Source organism: Ammospiza nelsoni, chromosome 5, assembly GCF_027579445.1.
Source record: "Ammospiza nelsoni isolate bAmmNel1 chromosome 5, bAmmNel1.pri, whole genome shotgun sequence".
NCBI lineage: Eukaryota > Metazoa > Chordata > Aves > Passeriformes > Passerellidae > Ammospiza > Ammospiza nelsoni.
Genome location: NC_080637.1, coordinates 6,064,387 through 6,089,860, shown reverse-complemented (window position 1 = coordinate 6,089,860; position 25,474 = coordinate 6,064,387). Strand labels below are relative to the sequence as shown.

General features: G+C 39.9%; 1 protein-coding gene across 8 annotated transcripts in view; it reads right to left on the bottom strand.

Annotated features, from left to right (window-relative positions):
- The window catches only part of CELF2 (CUGBP Elav-like family member 2), a 551,351-nt gene that overhangs the window by 28,462 nt on the left and 497,415 nt on the right, over nucleotides 1–25,474 (bottom strand). For all 8 annotated transcript variants that reach the window (XM_059471628.1, XM_059471627.1, XM_059471623.1 and 5 more), the window contains 2 exons: nucleotides 23,474–23,537; nucleotides 13,536–13,670 (listed from right to left, as the gene is read on the bottom strand). In XM_059471628.1, coding sequence (XP_059327611.1) covers nucleotides 13,536–13,670; nucleotides 23,474–23,537 — 199 coding nt within the window. The remainder of the gene's footprint in view (nucleotides 1–13,535; nucleotides 13,671–23,473; nucleotides 23,538–25,474) is intronic.

The following is a 25,474-nucleotide window of genomic DNA, read 5'->3' as shown; positions in this document are numbered from 1 at the left end:
TAAATCTACCCTCTTAGTTTAAAAGCATTCCCTCTTGTCCTATTTCTACAGACTCTGCTGAAAGGTTTGTCCTGATTTTTCTTGCAGGCTCACTTGAAGTACTGAAAGTCTGCAATAAAGTCTCCCTAGAGCTTTATCCAAGCTGAACAACCCCAACTCCCTCAGCCTTTCCCCACAGGAGAGGTGCTCCATCTCTCTGAGCAAATTCAGGAATCCTTTTCCCACAGTGGAGGTCAGGGTGCAGGAAGGCTGCTGAAGACAAAGAACTCAATAACCCACCTCTGACTGTGGCACTGAAGGAAAGGACCTATTCCAATCACACATGTGCCACTATGTTTTAGCAGAGAAATGGTGTGCAGTGTGTAGTCAGGCTCATTCTTTCCTTAATTTTTTTTTTTTGTAAATGTCTAACTGAAAAAAAAAAATTCAATGACTTTTCAGCAAAGTCCTATAGCACAAAAAATCCTGCAGTGGAAACACCCTGCTATATGTGCTAAATTGGCACTATTCAAGGACAGTGTAAACTGTGTACTTATCCATTCCTCTCCACCTTGTCCTTTTCCCTTCCTCCTTTTCCAACATGAGCATCCTGTCTGGAAATGATACAAAAACTGGGAGTCTTGGAGTAAAATACTAAGCACATGAGGCATTATAAACAATTTAAGTGAAGATTCTTATTGGAAACATTATTTTGGTTTTAGGGCAGGACTAGTGGAGAGAATGGGCAAAGAAAAGCAGGAGCAGCTTCAGCTCTTTCTGGGCATGGAGATCTGCTCTACACCCTGCCAACCCCATCCATGTGAAGAGCAGCTATAATGTTTCTGGAGCAGAACCAGATTCTGGCGCTGCAGGGCTCCAGGGCAGCTCCAAGACTGGCTTAACTATGCTGGGACTTTCCACACAGAGATCCAGCATGGTAAGCAACTGTGTCAGCCCTGCTGACAGCTTTCCTTTAGGCAGCCCTTGGTTACACTGCACAATTGTCTGTCACCACAAATGCATGGCACAACAGGAAGCTCAGTGTTTGGTCTGATATCAGCCACTTGCCTATCACCACTCACTTATGAACCACAACTTTGTTCTTACTGTTTTACTTAATGGAGAGTTTAAATAGCTCAGTGTTCAAAGCACTTCTTTTGCTCCAGTTAAGATGATGTAGTAGTGCACCAGGGATCAATACTGCCCACAAATTTTAGGTTCAGCATCTCTGTGGCAAAGCATGAGAAGCTGCAGAGAAAATGTTCTCTTTTGGGAGACACTCCTGGCAGATCTGTATTGGCAGTTGTCAAAGTCCAGAATTCTCTTTCTTGTATTGAATTTGGGTGTATTTCTGATTTTCTGCTGCCTTCCTAAGCTCACTGACTCCAAGGTCCAGATAAAATGGATCAGACACTGGTGCTGACTAAATGGCTGACGTGTAGAGGAATTCAGATGGGCAGAACTGGCCAGCAAGAGCCTTATGAAATTTAACAAGGATAGATGCAAAGTCCTGCACCTGGGGAGGAATAATCCCCTTCAATAACACAGCAGGGGATGGATGGGGCTGGGGAGAAGCTTTGCTGAAAGAACCCGTGGGGGTGGGTCTTGGTGGGAGGTGACCTGAGCCAGCAGCATGCCCTGGCAGCAAATAAACCAAGCAGCACCCTGGACTGTGGAAGAGGAACCAGGAAATCCAGGTTTCCTCTTTTGTGCTTGTTGGATCACATCTGAATATTACATGCAGATTTGGGCTCCTCATTGCAAGGAGAACATCGATCAGGTGGAGGGAGCTCAGTGGAAGGTTAGCAAGTTGGTCAGGGGCTCCAGGATCATCCTGTAATGAGCTGGGCTTGTTCAGGCTGGAGAAAACACAGCTCTAGGTGAACCTAAAGCAGCCCCTCAGTGCCTAAAAGGAGTTCATCCACTAGATAGAGCAACAGCACATGCAGGGAAGATGAGAAGTACATTGAAACAAGGGAGATTCCAACTATAAACATTTGTACAAGCACTGGAACAGATTACCCAGATTGCTCCATCCATGTCCTTGGAGGTTTTTGAGATTTATTTGGATCAACCTGATCTCAGAGGAGCAGGGAGTTGGGTCACAGACTCAGCTGGTCTTCCAACCTCAATTATTCTATGGGAATTAGAGCACCATAGGAGAAAAGCAGAGAAAGTCAGCTCACACTAAGGCAGAATGAAAGAAGGCTGAAGAATGAAGATGTGTTGAAAACTGAACAGTAGAACCAGTTTCTGTTCTTGGGTCTGTTTACAGAAGCAGAGGTTGACATTGAAAATGCCACTTAACTCTCATCTGTGGTTTTGGTTCTAGGCTGCCACAACTAAACTGTGTGGGTGAAGTTTCTAGGGCCCAACCTACAACAATCCAACAAAAGAAGTTCTGACCTTGGATCTTTCCTTGAGGTTTTGGATTCCTCTTAGATTCAGCAATGTGCAACAGAAAATAAAATCACAGTAGAAGAATGTAAAGAAAGGATATAAAGAAATCAAACAAAGAGAGTAAAGGTCATTAAAAAAAATATTTCTAACAGTTCCTCAGTCAGTAACATAAAAAAAAAGTTAGAGTTTATAAGAGAATTATAAGGACAAAAGAAAAATAAATCTTAAATCCAAAGTAGAAATCTCTAATTTTAACCAAATGAATTTAAAATCTCTGTTTACTACACAAAATCTCTTGGGTAAACAAAATATGCCTTTGTCCCTTGCTTAGTCCAAGAGGGATAATAAAGCTAAGAGACAACGCTGGATTTAAGAATAATCAGATTAAGGCTGCGTTCTCTGTTTTCTTTCTAATCTTTAGTTGCAATAACCAATGATGTTTGGAACTGTGTCTTGAAAACTGTATCTAAACATGAGGAACACCTGCTGGCCTGACTGAAAGATGAAAGATATTGGGCAAAGTTTTGTTGTGTTGGACAAAGTCTGTGCAAAGCTTCTGACTTTGGTTATATTATCTTAGTTCTGTGATGGCACTCTCTTAAACAGAGAATAGCACCCAGCTGAAGGAGGCTCTTATGTAGATGGGAGTCTGAACCACTGACCTGGAGTTAGGAGGGATTCTGCAAAGATCTGATCTTATATATTTAAGGTCAATCAATTAAGGTGTGTTATCTTTATGTAGCACTAACCCAACTGTTTGTTTTGAAGAGATGGAGGCCACAGAGTTTTCTCCTGAACACCCAAATGAAATGTCTTATGGAAAAGGGGAAGGATTCAAATATAGTAATGCTGGAGTTTATGAAATGAGGATTATAAACACAGTGTGGGAGAGAAGTGGGCAAGTCAATCATGGTGCCCGTGTGACATTGCTCTCAGGAATTTGCAGTGGAGTTTCTGGCTGAAATGAGCTCATCCTACGGGCTCTGACTGCAGAAGGTACATTTTAAAGGGGAAGAATAATTAAGCAATGACAGAGGCATCATCATTATTAGATAATCACAACCCAGGGGCATTAGCAAACGTTGAGTGTCTCTAATCCCATGGGGTCTAATTATTCTGTGATAATAACCACACCTCCAAGTTCTAATTTATTCTTGTGGAGAATCTGGAGGGGGAGGGGGGAGAAATGGGGGCATTTTAATATTTTTGCTAAAAGAAGATGCAGTTGGCCTTTCACTAGGGCTCATCAGTATTCTGATCTAACTACCATGTGTGAGTGGCATTAAATTGTCTGCCCTTTACCGTGATCTCCAGCCAATCTGAGTTTCCACCCCTGCACAGACTGGTGGCCTCCCTGCTGCTAACTGTACCAGCAGGCCCTGGTTCTGTTTCTCAGGGCAGATTTTGGCAAAGGTGAGGTAGATTTTCCTAGTCTGGAGTGGTGTACTTTCCATAAGGTCCTCTGACAAACACATTGCCATTGGTATGGAGGAAGAAGTAAAAACTTGCACATTTTCTGGTGTCTCGGAAGTGCTGTCTGACATGTCAAAAAGGAAGATTCTAGGAAGTTTAAGTGCTCTGCTTGTGCTTGGATAGGATAAAATTAAAGTGACAGATGCACTCCAGGGAAAGTGCACCAGAAAAGCAAGAGAGCAAGAAAGAGTCAGGGGAAACAAGAATGACAATATAGAAAGACATATACCAATATCACAGCCTTTCTTCAGTAAGTCAGTGCCCCTCTGCTTCTTCATTACTCACAGGTGAACTGTGCCCATGAAATACTGTCCATTTCTTCTCAAGGAACAGGGAAAGAGAAGCAGCAGTGAGCAAAGGAGGAAGGGAGGAACACCATGCACTCAACATCTGGTCTCTTTTTTTGTATCTGTGTGCATGCATGTGCAAATGAGAGAAAGCATGACAGAGAGGGAGAGGAGAGGAAGGAGCCTTTCCCCATGGTGATCCTTCTGGTTCTGGCTTTCTGAAAACAGGTTTATATTTTTTTAAGTCATTTTTAAACACTGACTTTTACAAGAATAAGAAAAAAAACCCACAAAAAACATAAAGAGGTGAACCAATTCATTAAAATTTTTTGCAAATTCAGAGGCCAAGGCCTTCAACAATGGGAGAATAACTTTAGGCTCACAAATCCATACTATTCAGCACTGCATGGGTTTTTGAGAGCTAAGAAAGCTTGAGAGAAGTGAAAATCAGGGACACTCATTTTAATAACTTGTTGATGTTAACACCTAACTTGACATTTATGATTGTTGTGAAATTACAGTATCTACACCATGCACCTTCCACAGCAAAGAAGGAGGAGAAAAGAGCATGCAGAGGTACCACAGGTACAGCAGACAAACTTATTAGTTGGTTATTTTTGTAGTTTGTCCGCTGTTCCAAAATTTTCCTCCAAACCTATCTATCTGGCAGAAGGTATATTAACAAGCAAGGGTTTATTGATTGGGCATGTCTTTGTGCATCTAGGCTGGTATTGTGAATCTTGGTGTTTAAAGGCACATTTTCCTATGAGATTTTGAAGACAAAGAAAGAGAGAGTAAAAAGCAAGTCAATATTCTCGGCCAATTCCACACTGATGCTTCTGTTCTGTTGAAATGCATTTCCCAGTGAAGACTTCTAGCATAAACTAAAAAATCCACCTCTAGCATAAACTACAAGCTGTACCTCAATCTTGTGCCTGCAACATGTTGTGCATTCTCCCCAGCACACTACAATGGTAAATCACCTTTGGTTTTGGGTGGGAAGTGCTTTAGAGTGGCTTGGGAACAGAATTACAATGCACAGTGAACTGGCTTGAGTTCAGCTTCATAGCTGACCATCATATATTTCCAGCTGTAACTCTAAATGAAATCAAACCAAATTGAATCACCACAATATGAGGAAAACAAAGAAGAATTGCTGAGCACTTAGGGCTCAGTGGGGCCAAGGGCTGTGGCTGTGCTCGTTGAAGCACCACTGAGTTCACATCAAAGCCATTTCTACAGGGAACTTCCAGCTGTGCTCTCATGTTTATTACAGCTATCTCACACAATTTGGAGCAGGCTATTGTTCTGAGATGCATGTCCTGATGCTGAAATGACCTCCATGTGGAGCTGCATCAGAATACAGCCACTTATAAATCACTTTCCAAAGAACTCCTGATCTAAAATCAAGAAGGCTCTACTGGAGGCCAGGATCTCCTGCCTGGAGCACAGGTTCCTTCCCATGGCCCCTGGTGTGCCTGCAACATCTTTGACACACTTTCAGCACTAAGCAGTGACAAAAAACATGCAGTGGCATCTCTCCACGAAAAAAAAAAAAAAAAGGAAAAGAAAAAAAGAAAGAAGAGTGTCAGCGAAGTCCAAGGCTGTGATTCAAGGTAAGCAATGTTTTTGTTCTACAAGTGCTTACCACATACATATATGCCAATTCAAATTCTAGTATATGGGAGAGGGTGGCCTGATTAATCTTCTTTTTCACCTCTCTCACATATCTGTCTTAAGATAATGTAAACAGTCCTTGGGAGGTGTTTGTCTTTCTATTGCAACAAGATGTTTCTAAAAGACTTTTTCCTTCAGACACTTAGGAGTCCTATCCATGGCATTTTAGAATAGAGATGAGCTAAATCGTATATTGAAAATTTTTGTTGTTAAATGGAGTTATGAATCCAGAAGGTGCCTGCAATTATTTCCATGGCAGATGGGTTTCTAAGTGGGGTGTGCAAGCACAGCTTTATTGCAATAGCACATCCACAAAATGCACTTGCTCACCCCTGGGAGCTGCAGAACTTGAGGATTATCTTGCCTCATGTAAAATTACTCAGCCAGGTCCTTTGCAGACCATTTGTAAAGTCATACCGAGTTCACTGTGACACTGGTTCTTTTCATCCATATTACACATTTTTGTGCTGCAAACAGCAAAGACAGTTGAGGTTTTACTTTACTTGGTTTTAAACGCATGCAGTTGTTGGAGATATTTTTGTTTGGCCATTGCATAAAATAATTCAGTAGTCCCATATCCAAGCAACTAGTTCTTCTGAGAGAATGTTAAAACAATTAAGACATTAGTCATAATAAAAATGGAATAAAATTAAGATTTAAAAATTATTATTTTTTACCATTAATTATAATTTTTCTGCCTTGAGTAAACAGACCAGGAGTATCCAGGGACAAAAGCACAATCCAGTAGGACTGAAGGAACAGTGTTAGCAGTAGTTGAAAGCTCCTTCAAATGCATGAGTTTTTCTAAGATTTACATTATTTCCTGGGTATTATGAACTGCAGCATTTTCTGGGCTTGTAACTTCTTGTAAGATATGTTACATATAAGCTCACATATCTACCTGTGTAGGCAAGCTGATATTATCATCTTTCTTTAGTAGAAAGCCACCCTGAATGAACTTCAAATAGTGCTTCCAACAGAATGAAAAAAAAGCTTTTCTTTACAAACTGGGATTCTTGTAGCTTGAAATAGAGATTAAGAGTGGGGTAGAGAGACACTTACAAAATAGAATGTATTATACGTGTTATTTGTATACTGCAAGCAAAGTAAATCCTGAAATGTGCTAAGGCAACGGATTTAATACCTTAGGAAGATGATAATGTAATAATGTTTAAAAAACAAACATGTCTCCTGTTGAATTAGATCCTACTAATCCATGGTTTAGTACTGTATGCTGCTTCCTGAAAGAAAAAGACAAACCTAAAAAATTTAACTAGCACATTGCTTGACTGAAAATATGCACGTTTCTGTCCTTTGGTATTAATGGAATTCTGAGGAAACGGCTGGAGATTTTTGTGCCAAAAATTCATAAATTGATAATGTTGATTCTAAAACTGATAAGGAGCTTTGCCAAAATGACCCCTACAGTTGTCAGGCAGCCTCACAAAGCATTTCTGCCCACCCTGAGCCCATTCAGTGCCTGAACATCCCCGGGACCCTTCAGGCTGCGCCTGCTCAGAAACCCTTCTGAGAGGAGAATGTACAGAGACCTGTCACATTTTAAGGGACAAATATGCACAGGTCATCCCAGTGAGCTGATGTCCTGTCTGCTGCCATCAGCATCCCTCAGGTCATCACTGGCTCATTTTCCCAATGAGGACACCAGGGACAGACAGTGCTGCTCCAGGGAGGCTCTATATGAATCCATCACCTCCCCTTTTACTGCACTGGGACTCTGGGAGGTTCTTAGCCACAATTCCCACTCTTTTCTTCTTTAGTCATTTAAGATATATTGAAACATTATTAACAATACAAATATAGGTCAAAAATACATGCCCAGTTTCCTATTTTTGGCTCCAGCTTGTGCTTGCATGCCTCCTTAAGGGTGGCCTAATAATCAGATGGGCTTAGTACCAATATATCTCCAAGAAGCAGCATAATCTGTGGGCACTGAGAGCAGTCAAAATCAATTCACTGATTGAGGAGCCTAACCACAGACTCAGAAATCTAACATCAAGTGTGTAAGACCAGCTGACACACAACAGCTCAGAAATATACTTGTCCTGCCACAAATCTCCTTGAACTATGCAGTACAGTAACAGGCACTGGGATGTGGGCAGGGCAAGGTTTTCTTCCATAGCTTCCTTGAAAACACATTCTTTTAAAATACTGGTGCTGAGATGACAGTTAAGGCATTGAAATGTTCTGTCCTCCAAGCACTAAAGTAACAATGCTATTTATATAACTAGACTTAAATACAAAATTTAAAACCATATGCTTGGGTTAAGTGTGTGCACTGTACATCCACTGTATTTTAAAACCTTTATTTAAGCTATGTCATACATTTATCAACCTTATCTTTATCCTGAAAATAATGAGAATTATACTAGAGATGTTTGCTATGTTCTTCAAAACTAATAAAGCTTATTTTAAATGATTTTACAATAATGTAACATGCATTAATTCCACATGAAATGGCAGAAAAATAATCAATTTGTACTATATAGCACGATGAGTGCCATTCTGCATTTTAAACCGATCTTTTCCAACGTGAGACATCTACTTCGATTCAGTCTTTAGCAAACTGTCAGACCTTCCTACACACCTACTGGTAGGGTTATTTTTGAATCATCCTGGAAGCAAATCACAACTATCTCAGCGGGTGCACTGGCCTCTAACAAAATGTCATGGTGGCAGCCTTGCACCACTGATCGGAGAAAAATGTTTTGTACTGAAGTGAACAAAAAGCAAATCTTCTAAGAATGGTTATTTGAACATTCTTCACTGCTTCTCAGCTGAAGCATCTTGTATATTCTATAAAATCTCTACCATTTCAACAATTGTGCTCACAACATGAACACCTTCAACTTACAAAGACAATCTTCATACTAGATTAGGGGGTAGAGAAAATAATGAGCCACGGATGATAGCTATAAGTTATAATTCTCTGCTTTGACCAGAGGGAGAGAATGAATTAGTTCTTACAGGAAAGGCAGTATAATTTTTTTCTTTTTCAGTTTATTCTATACTTCACAGTCTTCCTTTTTTGGGGACTATTATTCTTCAATGTCAGTATCTGTCTGAAAATGAGTATTTTTAGACCTTTGTGCTGAGGAGAATTTTTTTTTTTCAGTGTAAGAGTTAATGGCTGAATACTGACATAATATGACAAAAGCTGTGCTGGATTTTAAGAGATCATTAAAGGAAAAAAGTATCACTTTCTCACTTTCTACCCTATCAGTATTTTCTCTCCCAAATATTTCCTCTTAGGTTTACACAGCAGATAAACCTAAAGAGTTTTTTACTGAAGCATGAATAGCTAGTTCAGCTGTGTGAATAAATAATAGTTTAGAGAATCAAATAATCATGAAAATGTCATGGAAAAAGAAGGCTTCTAGGTCAGAAACTGAATTAGCTTCTGGTTTAGCAATTCTATCCCCCCACAGCTCAGAAATTATATTGTGTATGTTCATGCAGATAAATTTGGATATTTAATTAGATGTTTTGTCTCTTCATTTACACATAGTAGAGTTTTTCTACTGGTTACTGAAACAAACATTTATGTGTGAATTTGAAGAAACAAAACTGAAATGATCTCACAGAGGCTGTGGAATCTCCATCCTTGGAGATACTCAGACCTTGACTGGACATGGCTTTCACCAACCTGCTCTGAGTGGTCCAGGTTTCACAGTGCTGTATGAGCCCTGTACCACCCAGGACAGTCAGAACACACATTGTTACCCTTGGGAAAATTAGGGAAATAAAATGTCAGGCAGTGTTAGAGGCAGATACTTTGATTCTGAGCTCATATGTCCCTCCTTCACATGCACCTCCAGGCATTCCCATCACCCCCTGAATGATTCCCGCATCCTCTCTGTGGGTTCTCTGCTCCACGATCCATTTACAGGATGTGTCAAGGACAGTCTCTGGAGGAGAGAATAAGGTTCCTGACACTCAGCTGGGATTCATCCTGTCCAAATTGGGATGTTTACAGTGTGGATACCTACAGTTGAGGCAGTGCCTCCAAAATCCCTTTCCAGTGAACAAGAAATGGAAACTTCCAGGTTCCCACCCAAAGGGAACTGAGACAAACTGGATGAGGCAAACCTGGAGTCAGGAAAAAGCTACCCCAGCCCAAATCCTTGTGTCATGAAATACTAGAGATACATGCCTTTAAAACACTATGAAATAGTACTGGTACCTGTCTTTAAAAGAGAAAAAGCATCCTAAGCAAGTGAAATGAAAATAAAGTGAAGAATTAATTAACTAAATAGAGGTGATTAAAGTAAATAAAAGAAACAATTATCATATCAAAATAAAAGACAAGAAAGATGATTAAATGAGTCTTCAAAAGACCCATGAGAAACTCATGAAAGACATAATATGCCTTTACCTGGTTTTTAGTCTTTCATGATTTCATTTTAATTTTTATTCACTACCATCTGATAATTGCAAGAAACAGTTACTTTAACCATAGGCAATTTAAACCATTTTAATTTTTTTTCCAGGGCCAAGAGACAAAAGAACCTATTTATTGCCTGAGGGGATTTTCACTAAAATGAAAGCTTAATCTTTCATGTTTTTTTAAGCAAAGGCTTTTAAAAAATCATTTCTAACAATGCTGTAGGGAGACACTTCCATGGGTATGCAAAATTGAAATTATAAATTTACAATTATAAAAAAATTAATAGTTTGGGGGATTGTATTGTCTCTGTTCTTTCTGAATGAATACTCTTTCAAGCTTAAGAGAAAGTATTTAGCACATGGAGGAGAACGAGTGTCCTCAGACTCTGTTGCGGTCAAAGCTGTTTAGTCAGAATGGATGGGAGTTTAATTTGTTTGGAAATCCTCAAATATCAGATGTCCCACTGGCTCCTCACTTCCTGGCCTGTTTTTCTGTGCTGCCAGTGCATTGAAGTTGGCCTGAGCACTGTCTCCTTGGTACTAGTGTGGTGCACTGATGGTTGCTAAATCTTATCAATGTAACATTAAGCTGCAAGGTGAATTTTGAGTGAAACAACCGTCTTTTGGAGCTTTTAACACACACGTTTACAAAGGACAGAGCAAGAGCTCTTGGTCAAAGATTGATTCGAGGGGGATTTTCAGGGGAGATATATCCGGATAGAAACATGGATATGATTTATGTGGCTGCCATGGTTCAAGACATACTGGAAGAAGACTCTTATGCCCATCTCCATTCTGTGAAGTATTTTGCCTTTAACAACATTTAGAAAAGGATTAAATTTAAGCATTTACCTTTGCATTGCCACAAATGTGGGCTGTTTTCTCAACTAGAAAATATTAATTTAATGCATTATCTGGAGAGATGCAAACATTTCTTCCTGGGCTTAGTGCAGGCTTTGAAATCAGACAAAATAATTTACACTTATGAAACACAACAAGCTGAAGTGTTCTATTAAAGGAAAACTAGACCAAAAAAATACCCTTAAGGCCTCCAAACATCCACACATTGAAAAGCAGATTTAAATGTTTTCTGTCAACATATTTTGAGTTTTAGTGGAAACACTTTGAGCTGCTATGAAAAACTTTATCAAACTAAATTCATTTTCCATGGAGCAGAGAAGAATCATTGAAGATATTATTCAGGTTACATGTAATAGGGTGGAGAATGTGGAACCAGATAAGGAAGGTTAAACTGAAGAACATTTTACCAAGGCTTGATTTTAGGCTGGTTGTGCAATATAAATAGGTCAGTGGACCTATTAGAGATTTTTCAAGGTAATATTAGAAACAAGTGCCATCTATAAGACTTTCAAAGGCAAATGGCATTCTGAAGACACTATTTGAAAGGCTAAATACCCCAAATTTTTTGAAAATAACACAAGTTCAATGTGCTGGCCAAAATCATTAACCTCTTTGGAAAAACCTTTGGTATCTGCTCTCCAGTACCACCCAGAGCAATGGGAAGCTCCAGTTTCCCCAAAGATAGATCTGCCCAGCCCAGTGGAAGCACCTGTCCACCATGGGCCTCTGCAGACCTGGACATAAGATAAAAAAACCTCCCAGGTACTCAGGGAGCCTCAAGATCAACTTAAAAGGGAATAGCAAGTCAGACAGGCTGGAAAAGAAGACTGTGTTGGATAGGGAAGGAGAGAAATGTGGCCCTTAAGGCTGAATCCAAGTTCTCTGTGTACATGGCAAAACAAAGTGCACAACAGGAACATTCTGGTGCCACTGTGCTGCAGAGCAGCAAAGAAAAAGGGAGTTAATTTCCAGCCCCTCTGCACCGCAGTGCAGTGCACTGAGTTGCCCTGGGAGCTCTTGTCAGTGTGGGTCAAGATCTGTTGTGTGTGTCTTGGGAGGACAAGGCTGCTCGGACATTTATCAGCTAAACTGCAGAGATATCACAGAGCGTGCATGAAATGCAACATTTCTGCTTCTATAAATGGGTGGCATTTAGACAGGTGTAACATGGAAACACTGAAGTGCTAAATCCCAGCTCCAGGACAGAGGGAAGAGATTGCTCAGGTTTAAAAAAAAACAATCAGCAAGCCAAAATTATTTTCACCCAACCTGCTTCTCAGAGATGTCGCTAATGAATATTATTTTTAGGTCAAGATGAGGCTCATGCCAGAAACAGAAAAATCTACAAAGACTTAGCCAAGCTTCTTTAAATTTAACCTCTCTCCCAAACAATAAAACTGTAATATAATGGGAGCCCTGGCCAGCACTAAGACCCAGCACCACACTCAGTCCCAGTTCTATTGTGCAGTGAAGACTGTTTTCCTTACTGATGAGCTCAGTCTGCCATGAATTACATTTTCATGGGGGATAAATACACACTTAAACAAGATTAAACACAAATGTTCTTTAGTGGTGTCTAAAATAATATGAATGTTTTTTAGAACAGCAATAAACACACTTCATGATGCAAATAATTACACCCTGCAGCCTTTATGTAACAATAAGTGGCCGAATTCTCTACTCAGCTACATCCCTGTAAACCCAGAGTAACTACACTGAATCAACATCTCTCTCTGTGGATTCTGGATATTCTGAAGTGTTACCTAAGCCTGAATTTGCCCCAGTTTCTCTCTAGGGCTTTGGACACATCAGACATGCATGTCTGGAAATCCACATGGTGGTCATGGAGGCATTTCCACCTCTTTTTTCCCTTTTGCCCCCATAATGAAGTCAGAATCTGGCTGTGTATTCCTTGTGCATCGGATATCACTTCTGTAACTGTGTACTCAGAAAGTAAAGAAGAAAGCTCAACTGAGATCCAGCAAGAGAAAGGAAAAAAAAAGACTTCACAAAAATTCATGAGGAGTAAAGGCAATACTTGTGTGTGATGGGAAACAAAGATCAGTATCTTGGGGATTAAAAAGAACCACCTCAGCTGATTTTCCTTTGGATGGGAAGGATTTGGTCATGTTCTGAATTCTTTGTGAAAAGTTAATTTTATCTTGGGTTTCCCATGCAATTGTAATTTTCACACAGAGATTTTTAAGATGGGTCTGTTAGGCTTTAATGGCCCCTGAAATGAACCTGGAAAGGCAAACATGCCCACATTGGACTGCTTGAAAAAGCAGTTATTACCTTGAAAATAACAGCAACAACGATGTATTCAGCTTTTAAAGGCTCTTCACGATTTACATGAGCACGGAACTCATGACACAACATGGAACCAGCATTTCTACTCCCGCCTTGCCCTCAACTGCCAAGTTTGTGTGTTGGAAGCAGGCACTCTGCTCTTACCAGGACTTGTGAGGGCTCCCAGAGCACCAGTCGTTGTGGAGAGAGGGTTTGCATTGGTGGTGGTAGCTGAGGTCTGGGCGGCGGCTGCTGCGGCTGCTAAAGTTGCCAAATTCTGTAATTGTAAAGCGTTCATGCCTGTGTGGGGAAACAAGAGGGTTAATTAAAACAGGTAATCGTCATCACCATCATCATAATCATCAAAAAGTGCTGTTTTCAATGGTCATGGAGCTTGGGGTGTACCGTGCCAATAAACTCGATTCTTTTCATTCCCAAAACATCTATAATCTCAAACCACATCTCAGAGTTCCTGAGGAATATTTCTCATCTCTCTACCTTGGAGTTGAGAGAATGCACCTAAGACACCAGCCTGTACTTGAGGAAAATTAAACCTGGTTTGTGCCTCTTCTAAGGGAAGTGTAGAATTAAAAGTCATTTAAACTCTGCATGAAGCCCAGGCACAATATTATTTCCTGACACAACAGGGGATATAAAGAAGATAACTAGCATTTAAAACACATTCAGGACAGGGTCATATAATTGGGATTAATAAAGTTTGTTTCCCATGTTTCCCAGTTTGAATGCCGAGAAACTTGTCTGATTTTTTTCTGAATGTTAGTTTGCCTACAAGAGATATTATTTCTCCCTGCACACTTTGTATTTCAAATGGAGGAGCTTAACAACAACCTGGAAATAATGAAAACAAAAAAGGAGAATTTAAATACAATACTTGGGAAGTATGTTTAAGAAAAAAAAATGCAATGAAGGAGAGGTACTTTCTAGGAATTCAGAACTCCTGCAATAATGGAGAGTGATACTACTTTCAAACACAAGTACTGCAGACTCAGGTTAGTACAATCAATAATCTCCATAAAGATGGATTCTCACTGTCACAGCATTAGGGATTGTGAAATGAACCTTGATATAAACATCTATTTCTGAATAAAGCCCCAAATTTAAATACAGCATGTTCCAACAGGCAGGTCAGGCCTCAGGTGAGCACCTAATTTGACTGAGGTTCTAATGTCGGTGTCTCAAATTCAGTTCAAATGTTGGAGTTTCTGACACAGTTGCAATGGTGGGAATTAAGATTTTAGTTGATCCAATATACACCAATTCACAGTCTGGAACTGGAACAAGACACTTGGAGAAATTACATGACCAAACTTCTTTAAGGTTTCTTTTGGAGGCTAAAGACCAACTTAAAAGATAAGGCTTTTCTCAAACATTACTAATTCAAACTATTTTGCAAGACACAGTTCACATGTATGCAAACAATACTTTTTTAAAATTTTTTTTTAATTATTCATCTGACTTACTGGCTTGCCTTGGGTGTAAGTTTTTTTTTTCCCCACCAAAGAATTATCTTGCATTGATAATAAGACTGCAGACTATTTCAAACAAGATTTTGGGGATGGAAAAGATGAGGACCCAAATCTTTGCAAACAAAGCAGTCAGTAACCTTCAAAATGAGATATGGAATTCATTTTCATCCTGGATTGATATTGGTCCTAAATTATAATTTACCTTCCTATTTCCTAAGGAGAATAAGTAATCAGCAAAGCATATCCAGCAAACATTGCTGATCTTCACTGAGGCTGTGTTTTCGTGCCATCCTGCAACAAGGATTTGGGAAAGCAGTGGGTTGCTCTCCTCCAGAGGAATGGCTTTCTATCACCCACTGTTTAGTTATTCATCAAAAGGATCAGTCATAACCAGCTTATATTTCTTCTGTGTGAAGGTTCCTTTGGACTTTTAAATAGTATACATGGTAGGATTAAATAATTGTGATGAAAACAGAATTATTCCAGTGGACAGCCTAGGCCAGACAAGGCCATCATGCAACAGAGCAAACAACTGCTGTCTCTGCACTCATGAATCACCCTTTGCACCTCTGTGGATGCCAAACAAATACCATCACTGCCTCGTTCCACAAAAACTTTTTTTTTTCTAAATAAGAACAGGAGGAACCCATCAATTTGGCAAATGAGTTTCAAAGCCCAAAGAAGCTGAATGAACAAGATCTTGGTGGTGATGAAGTTGTCTCCTCACCCAATTTGCTTTACTGTAGCAGTGATTGTAAGACACTGGCCACAAAACAACCTGCAGGTGTTACAGGGTTTCTGCAGGAGAAGAACCTGCTGGCTGTTGTCACACCTGAGTGAGAGAAGGACAGCAAAGACCCCTACTGAGCTGAGCACCCAAATGTGGGTGTCAGCAAGGGCTCATGGCACACACTGTCACCCAGCGAGCTCTAGAGCCCGCTTTGTCAACAGTTTTATCACTTAATATGCATCTTCTTTAGGATCGATCCTCTGTCTGCTCAAACATCTGAAAAATAAGTCCTGTCATCACTGTTTCACATTCCCCAGGAATTTACCATCTCTGCTCCCTCTTTATTGGTTTCTCCCATCAACTTGTCAGGAGTGTCAACATCCCATTTGCTTGGACAAATTTGGAGGAGGGAAACCAAATGTTCTGAAGTCCCGGATCCCAAAAGTGCTTTGCTTTCAAATGGGGAGTTTTGGTTCAATTGAACCTCAGCTAAGGTACAGTTCTGCATTTCTGTGGGATGAATCTGCTCTCTCTGAGTCTCTCCCCTTTCACACACACTCCTCACACATTTCACATCCTACAGTTTTTTTTTTCCAAAACAGTCCCAAATCCCACAACAGAGCTGGACAGCAAATGAGTAGATGGATTTTATTTGAAAGTGCTGCTCACTCAGCAAATGCACCTCTCTCTGAAGAAATGCAAATTGCTTAACTCTGAGGAACAGCCTTATAGGCAGAGCTGCACATGAAAAATTATTATCTTCCTGTAGAGGAAAAAAAAAACCCTTCTGGGTAAGGAATAACTCTTGATCTTCATGATGGAGACAATGTTGGGAATTAAAGGGAAATGATTAAAAAACCCAGATTCACAATACAGTTTGATTCCATTTTTAATAACATGTATTTACCAATGTGCTATCAGCTTGGCAAATATTCAAGATCGCAAAGAAATTCAACTTTCATTTTGTTATTTGGCAGATTAAAAAAACAATTAAATTATATACAAAACAGATGCACAGTATGCCTTGCTTGAAACTTAAGATTTTAAAAAAAATTATTTATAAGGATAGGGGCATGAAAATTTAATTTAATGTTCACCTTAGGTAATTTTGTGTCTTATTGTTCACAGCAATTACCATAAATCTACATATCAATAAGCGAGAACAGATGTCAGTTGTTACAAGTGCTTGCCAATCAGGCCTGTTAAAAAGTGACAGATGGATGGTGATAGAACATTCTCATAAGGCCTATTAGCACATTCACAGGAAATTTTTGTAGTGCTGCACAGTCACAGATGCAGTTCTGTGAAAACACGGGAAAATTTGAGAGCACGAGATTTACATTTTACAACTTCTTGTGCTGCCTCTGACACAAACTTTCATACAATGAAGTAATTTGCCTCGTTTCAGTCACTGCAGCTTTTCTCCTGTGATAACTGTAAATTTGGAATTATTGGGTATTTGTAGGGGAGGGAACGGAGTCACAAGCAGTTCCTCAAGACTTCTTAGGCCTCATCAGCTCTTGGGTTTCTAAAACCATAATAAAATCACATTAGAAAATAGCTGAGATTTGCTTACAGCACAAATTCCAAAAAAAGGAAGGCACCAGCTACATTGAGTGGCACAGTATGCATGGAGAGTTTGAAAGTCAGTGGTGATTATCAGAACCAAATCTGATTGCTCACAAGCAGTTCCCACTGACTTGACTTCCTTTGCTTTGGAAACTTTATCCTTCTCAATTATTAGGATTTATTCCACCTGAATTAAATCCTGGCTGCAGCTTAAAAAAATGTGGATTAAGGTAAAATTTATCATCTTCAGGCTAAAAAGCAACTATTTGCTAACACTGACATCAGCCATTTTGGATGCTGATGGTAAAATGTGTATAAAGGTGTGGAGGGTGAGGCTATTCCAGCAATATTGTAAGAATTAAAATAGACAGGAGATCTAAGTGCCACCTCCATCAAACCATATATATTCTGTGGCTGCTTTTAGAAAAGCTGCTTATCTGAAAAGTGCTTGAGGTAGCCTGACCAATTACTTTTTGATTGAGCAAAGCCCTTAAAACAACTTTTAAGTCCACAATTGATTCTGCCCTGTATTTTAACAGTACGTGCTTAAATCTGACTGCAGGTTCACAGAATCATAGAATGGTTTGAATTGGAAGGGACCTTAAAGATCATCTAATTCAAACACTCCTAGAGCCATTTGTTGACTTATGTAGGATTGCAGCCCATTTTCAGGTTATACACGCTCCAAACACATTCTGGCAAGAAGGGTGGTTTTGTCCATTAAAAGTTCTTCAGTCCTAGTGGGAAGGATTCATCTGATCTAACTTTGTCCAAAAAAAAGTTACTCACTCAGGCTATTGCTATAGTCAAATAAAAGAGAGGGGGTAATGAAATAATCTGATCCTAAAAAAGAATCATAGAACCATTGACTCATAGAAGAGACCATGAAGACCATCTGGTTCCACCCTCCCTGCTATGGGCAGGGCCACTTCCCATTAGTCCAGGTTGCTCCAAGCCCAAAGCCCTCCCAAGGGAGATCTTTCACTAGACCAGGTTGCTCCAAGCCCTGTCCCACCTGGCCTTGAACACTTCCAGGGATGGGGCATTCACAGCTCTCTGGGCAACCTGTGCCTCATCTCCCTCACAGTGAAGAATTTCTTCCTAATACAGGGAGTGTTTTCCTAATATCCATACAATAGATTAACCCCAGCCTTGGCAGGATGAATCACTGCCTGGGAGTGACTCCCTCTTCACTGACATTGCAGGGAGATGGGATGCCTACATTGCAAACTACTCAGGCTCAGTTGGATGAATTCCATCCACAGACTGGCTAAGGCAATAAAAATCCCTCTCACCCTCCATTTGCTGGTTATGGAAAACCCACACAGAGCTACAGATATTGTGCCCAGACTTGGCCAAACTTGCACATCGTGCACTTTTACCACCTGAATAAGCACATCTCCTGACTGCTGAGCACTGATTTTTCCTCTCAAGGTGCCTCTCCTTTTCCTCTGAGAAGGAGCACTGTGTGGATTGTGAACAGGCTAACTTGCTGCAAACTTTGTCTCTCCAAAAATGCTAAACAGAGTTGTTTAATTTATTAGTTAAAAGAAGAAGAAGAAAAAAAGCAAGCTAATTTTATGTGTTAAAATAACTAGGACTTTCAGTGGAATTAGTGTTACAAAAGCTGAATGTTTTTGGTCCCTGAGGTCAACATTTTGAAAACTGCTAGTTATCTTTAAGAAACAGCTATCTCCCTTGAGCTGGAAACAGTTTCTCAGTGACCTTTACTTTTAATATGATATCCCTAAAGAGGTCATAGCAGGAGAAATCCTTCTTCTGTATGGCTTTGCTGGAATGAAGCCATGGAATAGTCAGAGGATATAAAGGATCCTTTGGCCAATGCAAAAGTGTAGAGCTTCTGTGCAGATGGTCCTGGCTTCCAACTGGTCCCTCCAGATCCACTGAGCCAATCCAACAATTAGAGGAAAATATTCAGAAAGCAGAACCTCACAGACTTTCTCTCACCCATCTGCTCGTACAGACTCTGCAACAGGAGGAAATCTGGCTTGGGTAGTGGAAGAAGGGTGGAATGGATGGAGCAGGGCTCAGAAAGGGCCAGAAGTTCAACCCAAAATGCAACCCAACTATGAGAGAACTTGGACAGCACTGGAGAAAATATATACATTGGAAAAATATAGAAAGTCCCAGCTGCAAAGGGCTTAGGGACCTGAAAGAAAAAGAAAAATCCATGGTTTCCCCTCCTGTATAACTCCAGAAAGCAAAATACAAAATACACTGTCTGTTCAATGAAATTAAGAGAAGCCCTTTGTTTTTTTTTATGAGTACTGTACATTGTTTTATGTTTTGAATGGTCACACATACAAAAATATTGCTGTATGAACCAATATTTTTTCCTGCCAAAACATTTGACATTATTGGATTGTAGAAAATTTTCCTAGACTGTGCATTGTTTAAATATTGAAAAAATTGAAATATTTTCTACAATCACCCTAGCAATAGTAAACTTCCTTTTACACTATCTGTATTGTAATTCCCAAGCTCTTAAACAGGCAGGTTGGTTTGAATAACTGCAGCTTTTAGGACCTGCTCCAGTGCCAGCCAAATTCAATTCAAACATTCAAGCAACATCAATCTCCTTTGAACTAAGATTCCCATGCAATTTGTATGTATTTGAAGGAGGAATTTTTGCTTGCTTGAAAGGTTGCTAGTGTTTAATGTAGCTTATATTGTCTTTTAAAGTAAGACAATCAAACCACATAATGTAATTCATCTATATTATTAGCCCTCCCCAAAGACAAAATGCAGGCTAGGCACTGAGGCTGGAGAGAAAACACATGAGAGGAAAAACATGGGAGGAAACACTGCCTTTAAATTAGCATTAGGATTAGAAGTTATCAGAGAAGGGGAGGAAAAATGAGGATATGAAATACACTCATAAGGATGCATGTCCTTGCATGTTTTACACAGGACAATGGAGCAGACTTTGGCAAGGTAGAATTAGTGCCTGTAATCAAGAGCAGGGGATTACTGTAATACCAAAGGCACCAGTGCCAGCTCTCCCAACTTGATTGCCAGTCTCAAAATATTACACTGTTTTCTTTGGCTTGATTAATGAACTAGAATGATTTCATGAAAATCTCGTTTTTCTATAGAAATGAGATAAAACTAAAGTGCAGAATTAGGCATGGAACCTTAAAGCTTGGAAAGCTAAATTGCAAGCTACAGCATTTTGTCCCTCAAATTTCAGGGTCTCAAATTTTCGTTAAACCAGTTTTGTGATTTCCTTGGACTTCACACAATGCTGTATGTACAGCAGGGTCAGTTGGCTGCTGCAGCAAGAACAGTGCTCACTTTTACACTTGGTGCTGAGTGATTAATATCTGTATGTTAGAGAATTCTTGAGAAAAATCCCCATTTTTCTTTGGACTATATTCCCAGCTTGCAAAAAACCACGCAAACTCCAATACTCTTCAATCACAAACACCTAAAAATCCCACTCCCTTCACCAAAATCAAAGAACCACACTGATTTTGCAATGTAAGAACTTCTTTAACCAGTCTGAGGCATGGTATTAGGGGAAGGGAATTTAAAACTGCACACTGAAGAGCAGTGTCTTTGCTCTGCTAGCAAAGAAAATTGCTTTGATTTAAGAAATAATATACTGAGCATAGCAAATAACTCTTCACATGTGCAGTGGGGTGTGTGCTGTGCCACTTCTGTTCTGTGCAGAGACAGCATAAGCTTTAGCAGCACAAATAAACACTTGCAGATCCAAAGGGCCCTAATTTTTACAAGGAGGTAGCTGTTTCAGAAGTCCTAATGTAGCAAACCGTGACTTCATCAAGATTTAAGCACAAAAGAGATATTAGAGCCCTGACATGGAAGTAAGGGTGGAATTTCAATGGCTCATGTGGCTTTTGATCAAAGTTTTAGTGTCTGAATTACGTGGTAAGCACACCCATCGACTTCAAGGATAAAAGTTGCACCCCTCTAACACAAAGTTCAAAGAACTTGAAAGCTGCAGTGATGGATCTTCTTTAGCACCTCACTCAGTTGTGTCTGGATTTTATTCCTCACTTTGAAATGTTATATTAATAGGCAAACTACATGCAATATGGAATTAAATATTAGATTCTTTTTTTGTGAAATGAACCTGTACAGCTTAAGTGAAAAAACTCTAGGCCTTCACAAATGTTCAAAGATAGCTTCAGCTGGTAATGCAAGCTCTTGCTGCAGGCACAGGAGTACTTTCTATTCCTTTCGCGAAACATAATATACAAATTGTTAATACCAGATGCACTGCATGACATGGTACTGCCTGATTTCCAAGGAGAGGACATGAACTCTCAGTTCTAACAATGAAATAGTGCTTAGTCTTTGGTATTTTCATGTAGAGATGCAGCTCGGAGAACAATTTTGTATCACTAATTTTACCTTGAACATAAAGATTTACGAGTCACATGTTTTGGGGAAAGGAGTAAACTTCAAGCTGTTTTGATAACATGAATATAAGATATAAAATACATTTTTTTCCAAGATAGGCAGTCAGTCATCAAATTATCCCACAGATGAGTGCATTAGCAATCTAATTTGCAGTTGAAAAAAGCATATCCCTCGAGTAACAATGATGTGCCACTATGATTTCTTAAGATGACTTTCTTTCAGTCTCAAGACCATATGATTTTCAGAGAATAAATCACATCCTGGATTGAAAGCTCATCCTGGAAATACTTGACTAAAATCCTTAGTTTCAACAGTTCTTGAAAACAAAGCTGAATCTACACTAACAGTGAGAAATAGGCAACAAAAACTTCTAAGGTGCACATAAAGCAATGGATATCACATTATTTTTCCTCAGTGTCCCAATTCTTTCATTTTTGTAGACCTAACCAAATATGAAACATTAAAACATAATCTTTGAGCTCAAAACCACTTCCAAAATTCCCAAGTATAAAACTGTTGCTGAACTGCTCTGTTCTGTTTATCATATTAAGACACATTATTTTGATGGAAAAAAACCACCAAATTGCAAGAGTAACATAATAGAACCAGCAAGCACTGCCAGCAGGTCTGAGGAAGAGAGAATAATTCAGAGATATTGTCATCTGTAGGCCAATTTATATTGTCAGACAGCAGGTTCACATTATTCTCTGATGTCACTGCAATAATGGCATAATATAACGATTGAGCAAAGAATACCTGTGGGGTATAGCTATACAGTGTGGTATATATATACTTGTTAAAGTATTTCAGGCTTCCTTCAAAGCAGAACCAGAAGCAGCAAAAGATCAGGATTAAAAAAAGAATGAGAAATGGGGCTCATAAAGACTTCTGAATATTTTAGCCCTTGTTTTGTGATAATGAAGCAAGCGTAATGCTGTATTTCATTGATTCAGCGGGCTCATGATTAAAATAAACTAATGTAGCAATTTAGGGGTTTTGTGATTCTTTCTTTTTTTTTTCCCTGTAACAAGGAAAAAAAAAAGCTTTTTAACAGTTCCTCACGGCAGGCATAATGTGCATCTGTGCTCTGATTTACTGCACATGCTGCCTTCTCTAGCATCATGTTAAGTTAGGATATCAGCATGGTAGGTCACACAGTGGGAATGACCTTTTGCTAATCACTACACATCAGTTACTACTGGCACACAGCTCATTACTAAGAAACCCTCCAACTAGCTGGCTTTCAAATCCGCTCACACTTTGATTCTTTTTTCCCCTTTTCTTTCTTTCTTTTTTTTCCTCCAGACTGAAGATTATACTTTTACATAAAATCTCTGTTGTGTAATTTTGCCAACTAGGGTTCCAAAGTCAAAAAGGCACCCAGTTAATTTTCTGTGATTATAAAAGGAGCCTGAAAATTCATACTGAAGGTAGGCCTGTAATCTTGGGTTTCATTAAAAAGGTCAGAACATTTTTCCTCACCACATATTATTAAAATGTTTGAGGGCTGCCATTAATTTGATTTTTCAGGACACAGAAATCTCACTGGAAATTAGAATGTAATCCTGCTGTTGCTTTCCTGACACTTTTCATAGGGCAGGATACGGCTGCAGGGACTAAGAGCTCTCCTGCAATTTACAATTGGTTACTTTGGCCAAATGGCAGGTGACTAATGCAAGACAAACTGTTTGCACAACCTGGGAGCACTGGGTTTAATTTCAGTTCTGAAAGAGGGGTGAAAGTGTTTCTATTGACGCTGAACCGTGAGCTGTCCCCTGCCAATACATCTGCCACATTTAATACACAACACGCCCCCCACCCCCTGACAATGTGATTATTAGAGGTACAGAATTCAATAGCTTAAGAACACAAAACATAGCAGGAGCAAAATGAAAGGGTTTTTAACTCACCGGCCATTTGCTGAATGCCGCTGAAGGCACCCAAGTTACTGGAGGAAGTTGCTTGCTGCAGGAGCTGCAAATGAACAACACAGCACAGCAATCTATCTGACAGTAATGTAACAAATGAAGATAAAACTAAAATGAGCTATCATTTCGCATTTGGAATATTTCTGCTTTCCTTTACATTTATATAGTCTCTTGCTTCTGTCTGCTGTTGGAATGAACATCCCTAGAGTCAATGCTGTAAATCCATATTAATGTCTAATCTCTATTAAGAAACACAGAGACACAAGGGAAACTCAATAACATGGCTGCTTTAAAACAATTAATCAATTTATTCATTTTAACAACCAGGTGTTAAATCTATTTAAACCAACATAGTGTGACTAATTACAACCCTCTGTAGTCTAGTAGTTACCATAACTCATCTCTGTCAATCATGGTCCATTCTTCCCCACCCCTGTGAATTCAGTTTTTTCTTTATTATCTGTATGAATCAAGCACACAGATATTCATTAGACTGGGATTTGTATATATAGCAATTTAGCCTTAATTCAGCATTAATTAGCCAACCTCAGTACTAATATATATTTTTAATTGCCGGGTAAATTGCTGTTTATATCGCTGTATCAAAACATTGTATGCACACAAATGATGTATTTATATATACACAATACATATATACACATCAATTTCATAGAATCATAGAATGGTTTGGTTTGGAAGGCACCTCAAAGTTCCTCCACTTCCAACTGTCCTGTCCCAGGCAGGGACACCTTCCACTAGATCAGGTCACTCAGAGCCCCATCCAGCTTGGCCTTGAACACTTCCAGGGTTGGGGCAGCCTCAGCTTCTCAGGATAACCTGTGCCACTCTCTCACCACCCTCACAGGCAAGAATTTCTTCTGTGTATCTTATCTAACTAAACCTGCCCTCTCTCAGTTTAAAATCATTACCCCTTGTCCCATCACTAAATGCCCCTGTGAAAAGGCCCTCTCTAGCTTTGTTGGAGGCCCCCTTCAGGCATGGAAAACTCAAAGGTCCCAGAGGCTTCTCTTCTCCAGGCTGAACAGCCCCAACTCTTCCAGCCCTCTCTCCATAGCAGAAGTGCTTCAACCCTCTGACCACCTTTGTGGCCTCCTCTGGACCTGCTCCAGCAGGCCTGTCTCTTTCCTGTATGGGGGCTCCAGAGCTGGATGCAGCACTGCAGGTGGGGTCTCACCAGAGTGGAACAGAGGGACAGAACCCCCTTCCCTGACCTGCTGCCCACAGTGCTGGGGATGCAGCCCAGGACGTGTCTGGCTCTCTGGGCTGGAAGTGCACATCGACAAGTCATGTTAAGCTTCTCATCCACCAACAGTTCCAAGTTCTCCTCAGGGCTGCTCTTGATCCATGCTTTTGTGCTTGGGATTGCCCTGATCCAGGGACAGGACCTTGTACTTGGCCTTGTACTTGGTGAGGTTATGTTTGTCTCACTTGGAACCATGAGGAACCCCCAAGTTATCCAAAAGCTCCTCAAACAGACCTCCCAACTCCAAAGGCACAAAAGGCAGAGGCTCCCTCTCAGCTGTGATGAAGGGGAGCCTCTCTTGGCCATCTAGCACCAAAGATATATGGCTGTGGATTCCAGATTTTCCAGCAGGGACAGCAGCTACCACCTGTTTCTCATCTTACAAATGGACTAAGGAAAAGGCCATTTTAAATTTATGGCTTTTCCTGGCCACATTCACTTTCTGTGTGAGGGGACATGAACCATGCATGTTTAGCATTGGCAGGACTGTGCATTAGAGCAAAAGCCATTTCCAAATGAAAATATGGAAATTTGATGATTGAACCACAACATTCTAGTTTAGAGGCTGTACCATATGGATATGGCCTCTACAGAGTTCAGCTGCCTATCTGTCCTCCCCTAAGGAAGAATTTTAATTTTATTCCAGCTACAAAAACCAGACTCTAGCATTCAAAACCCCAAATAAACTAATGGAATAAAATTTTATTTACAATGGAGTG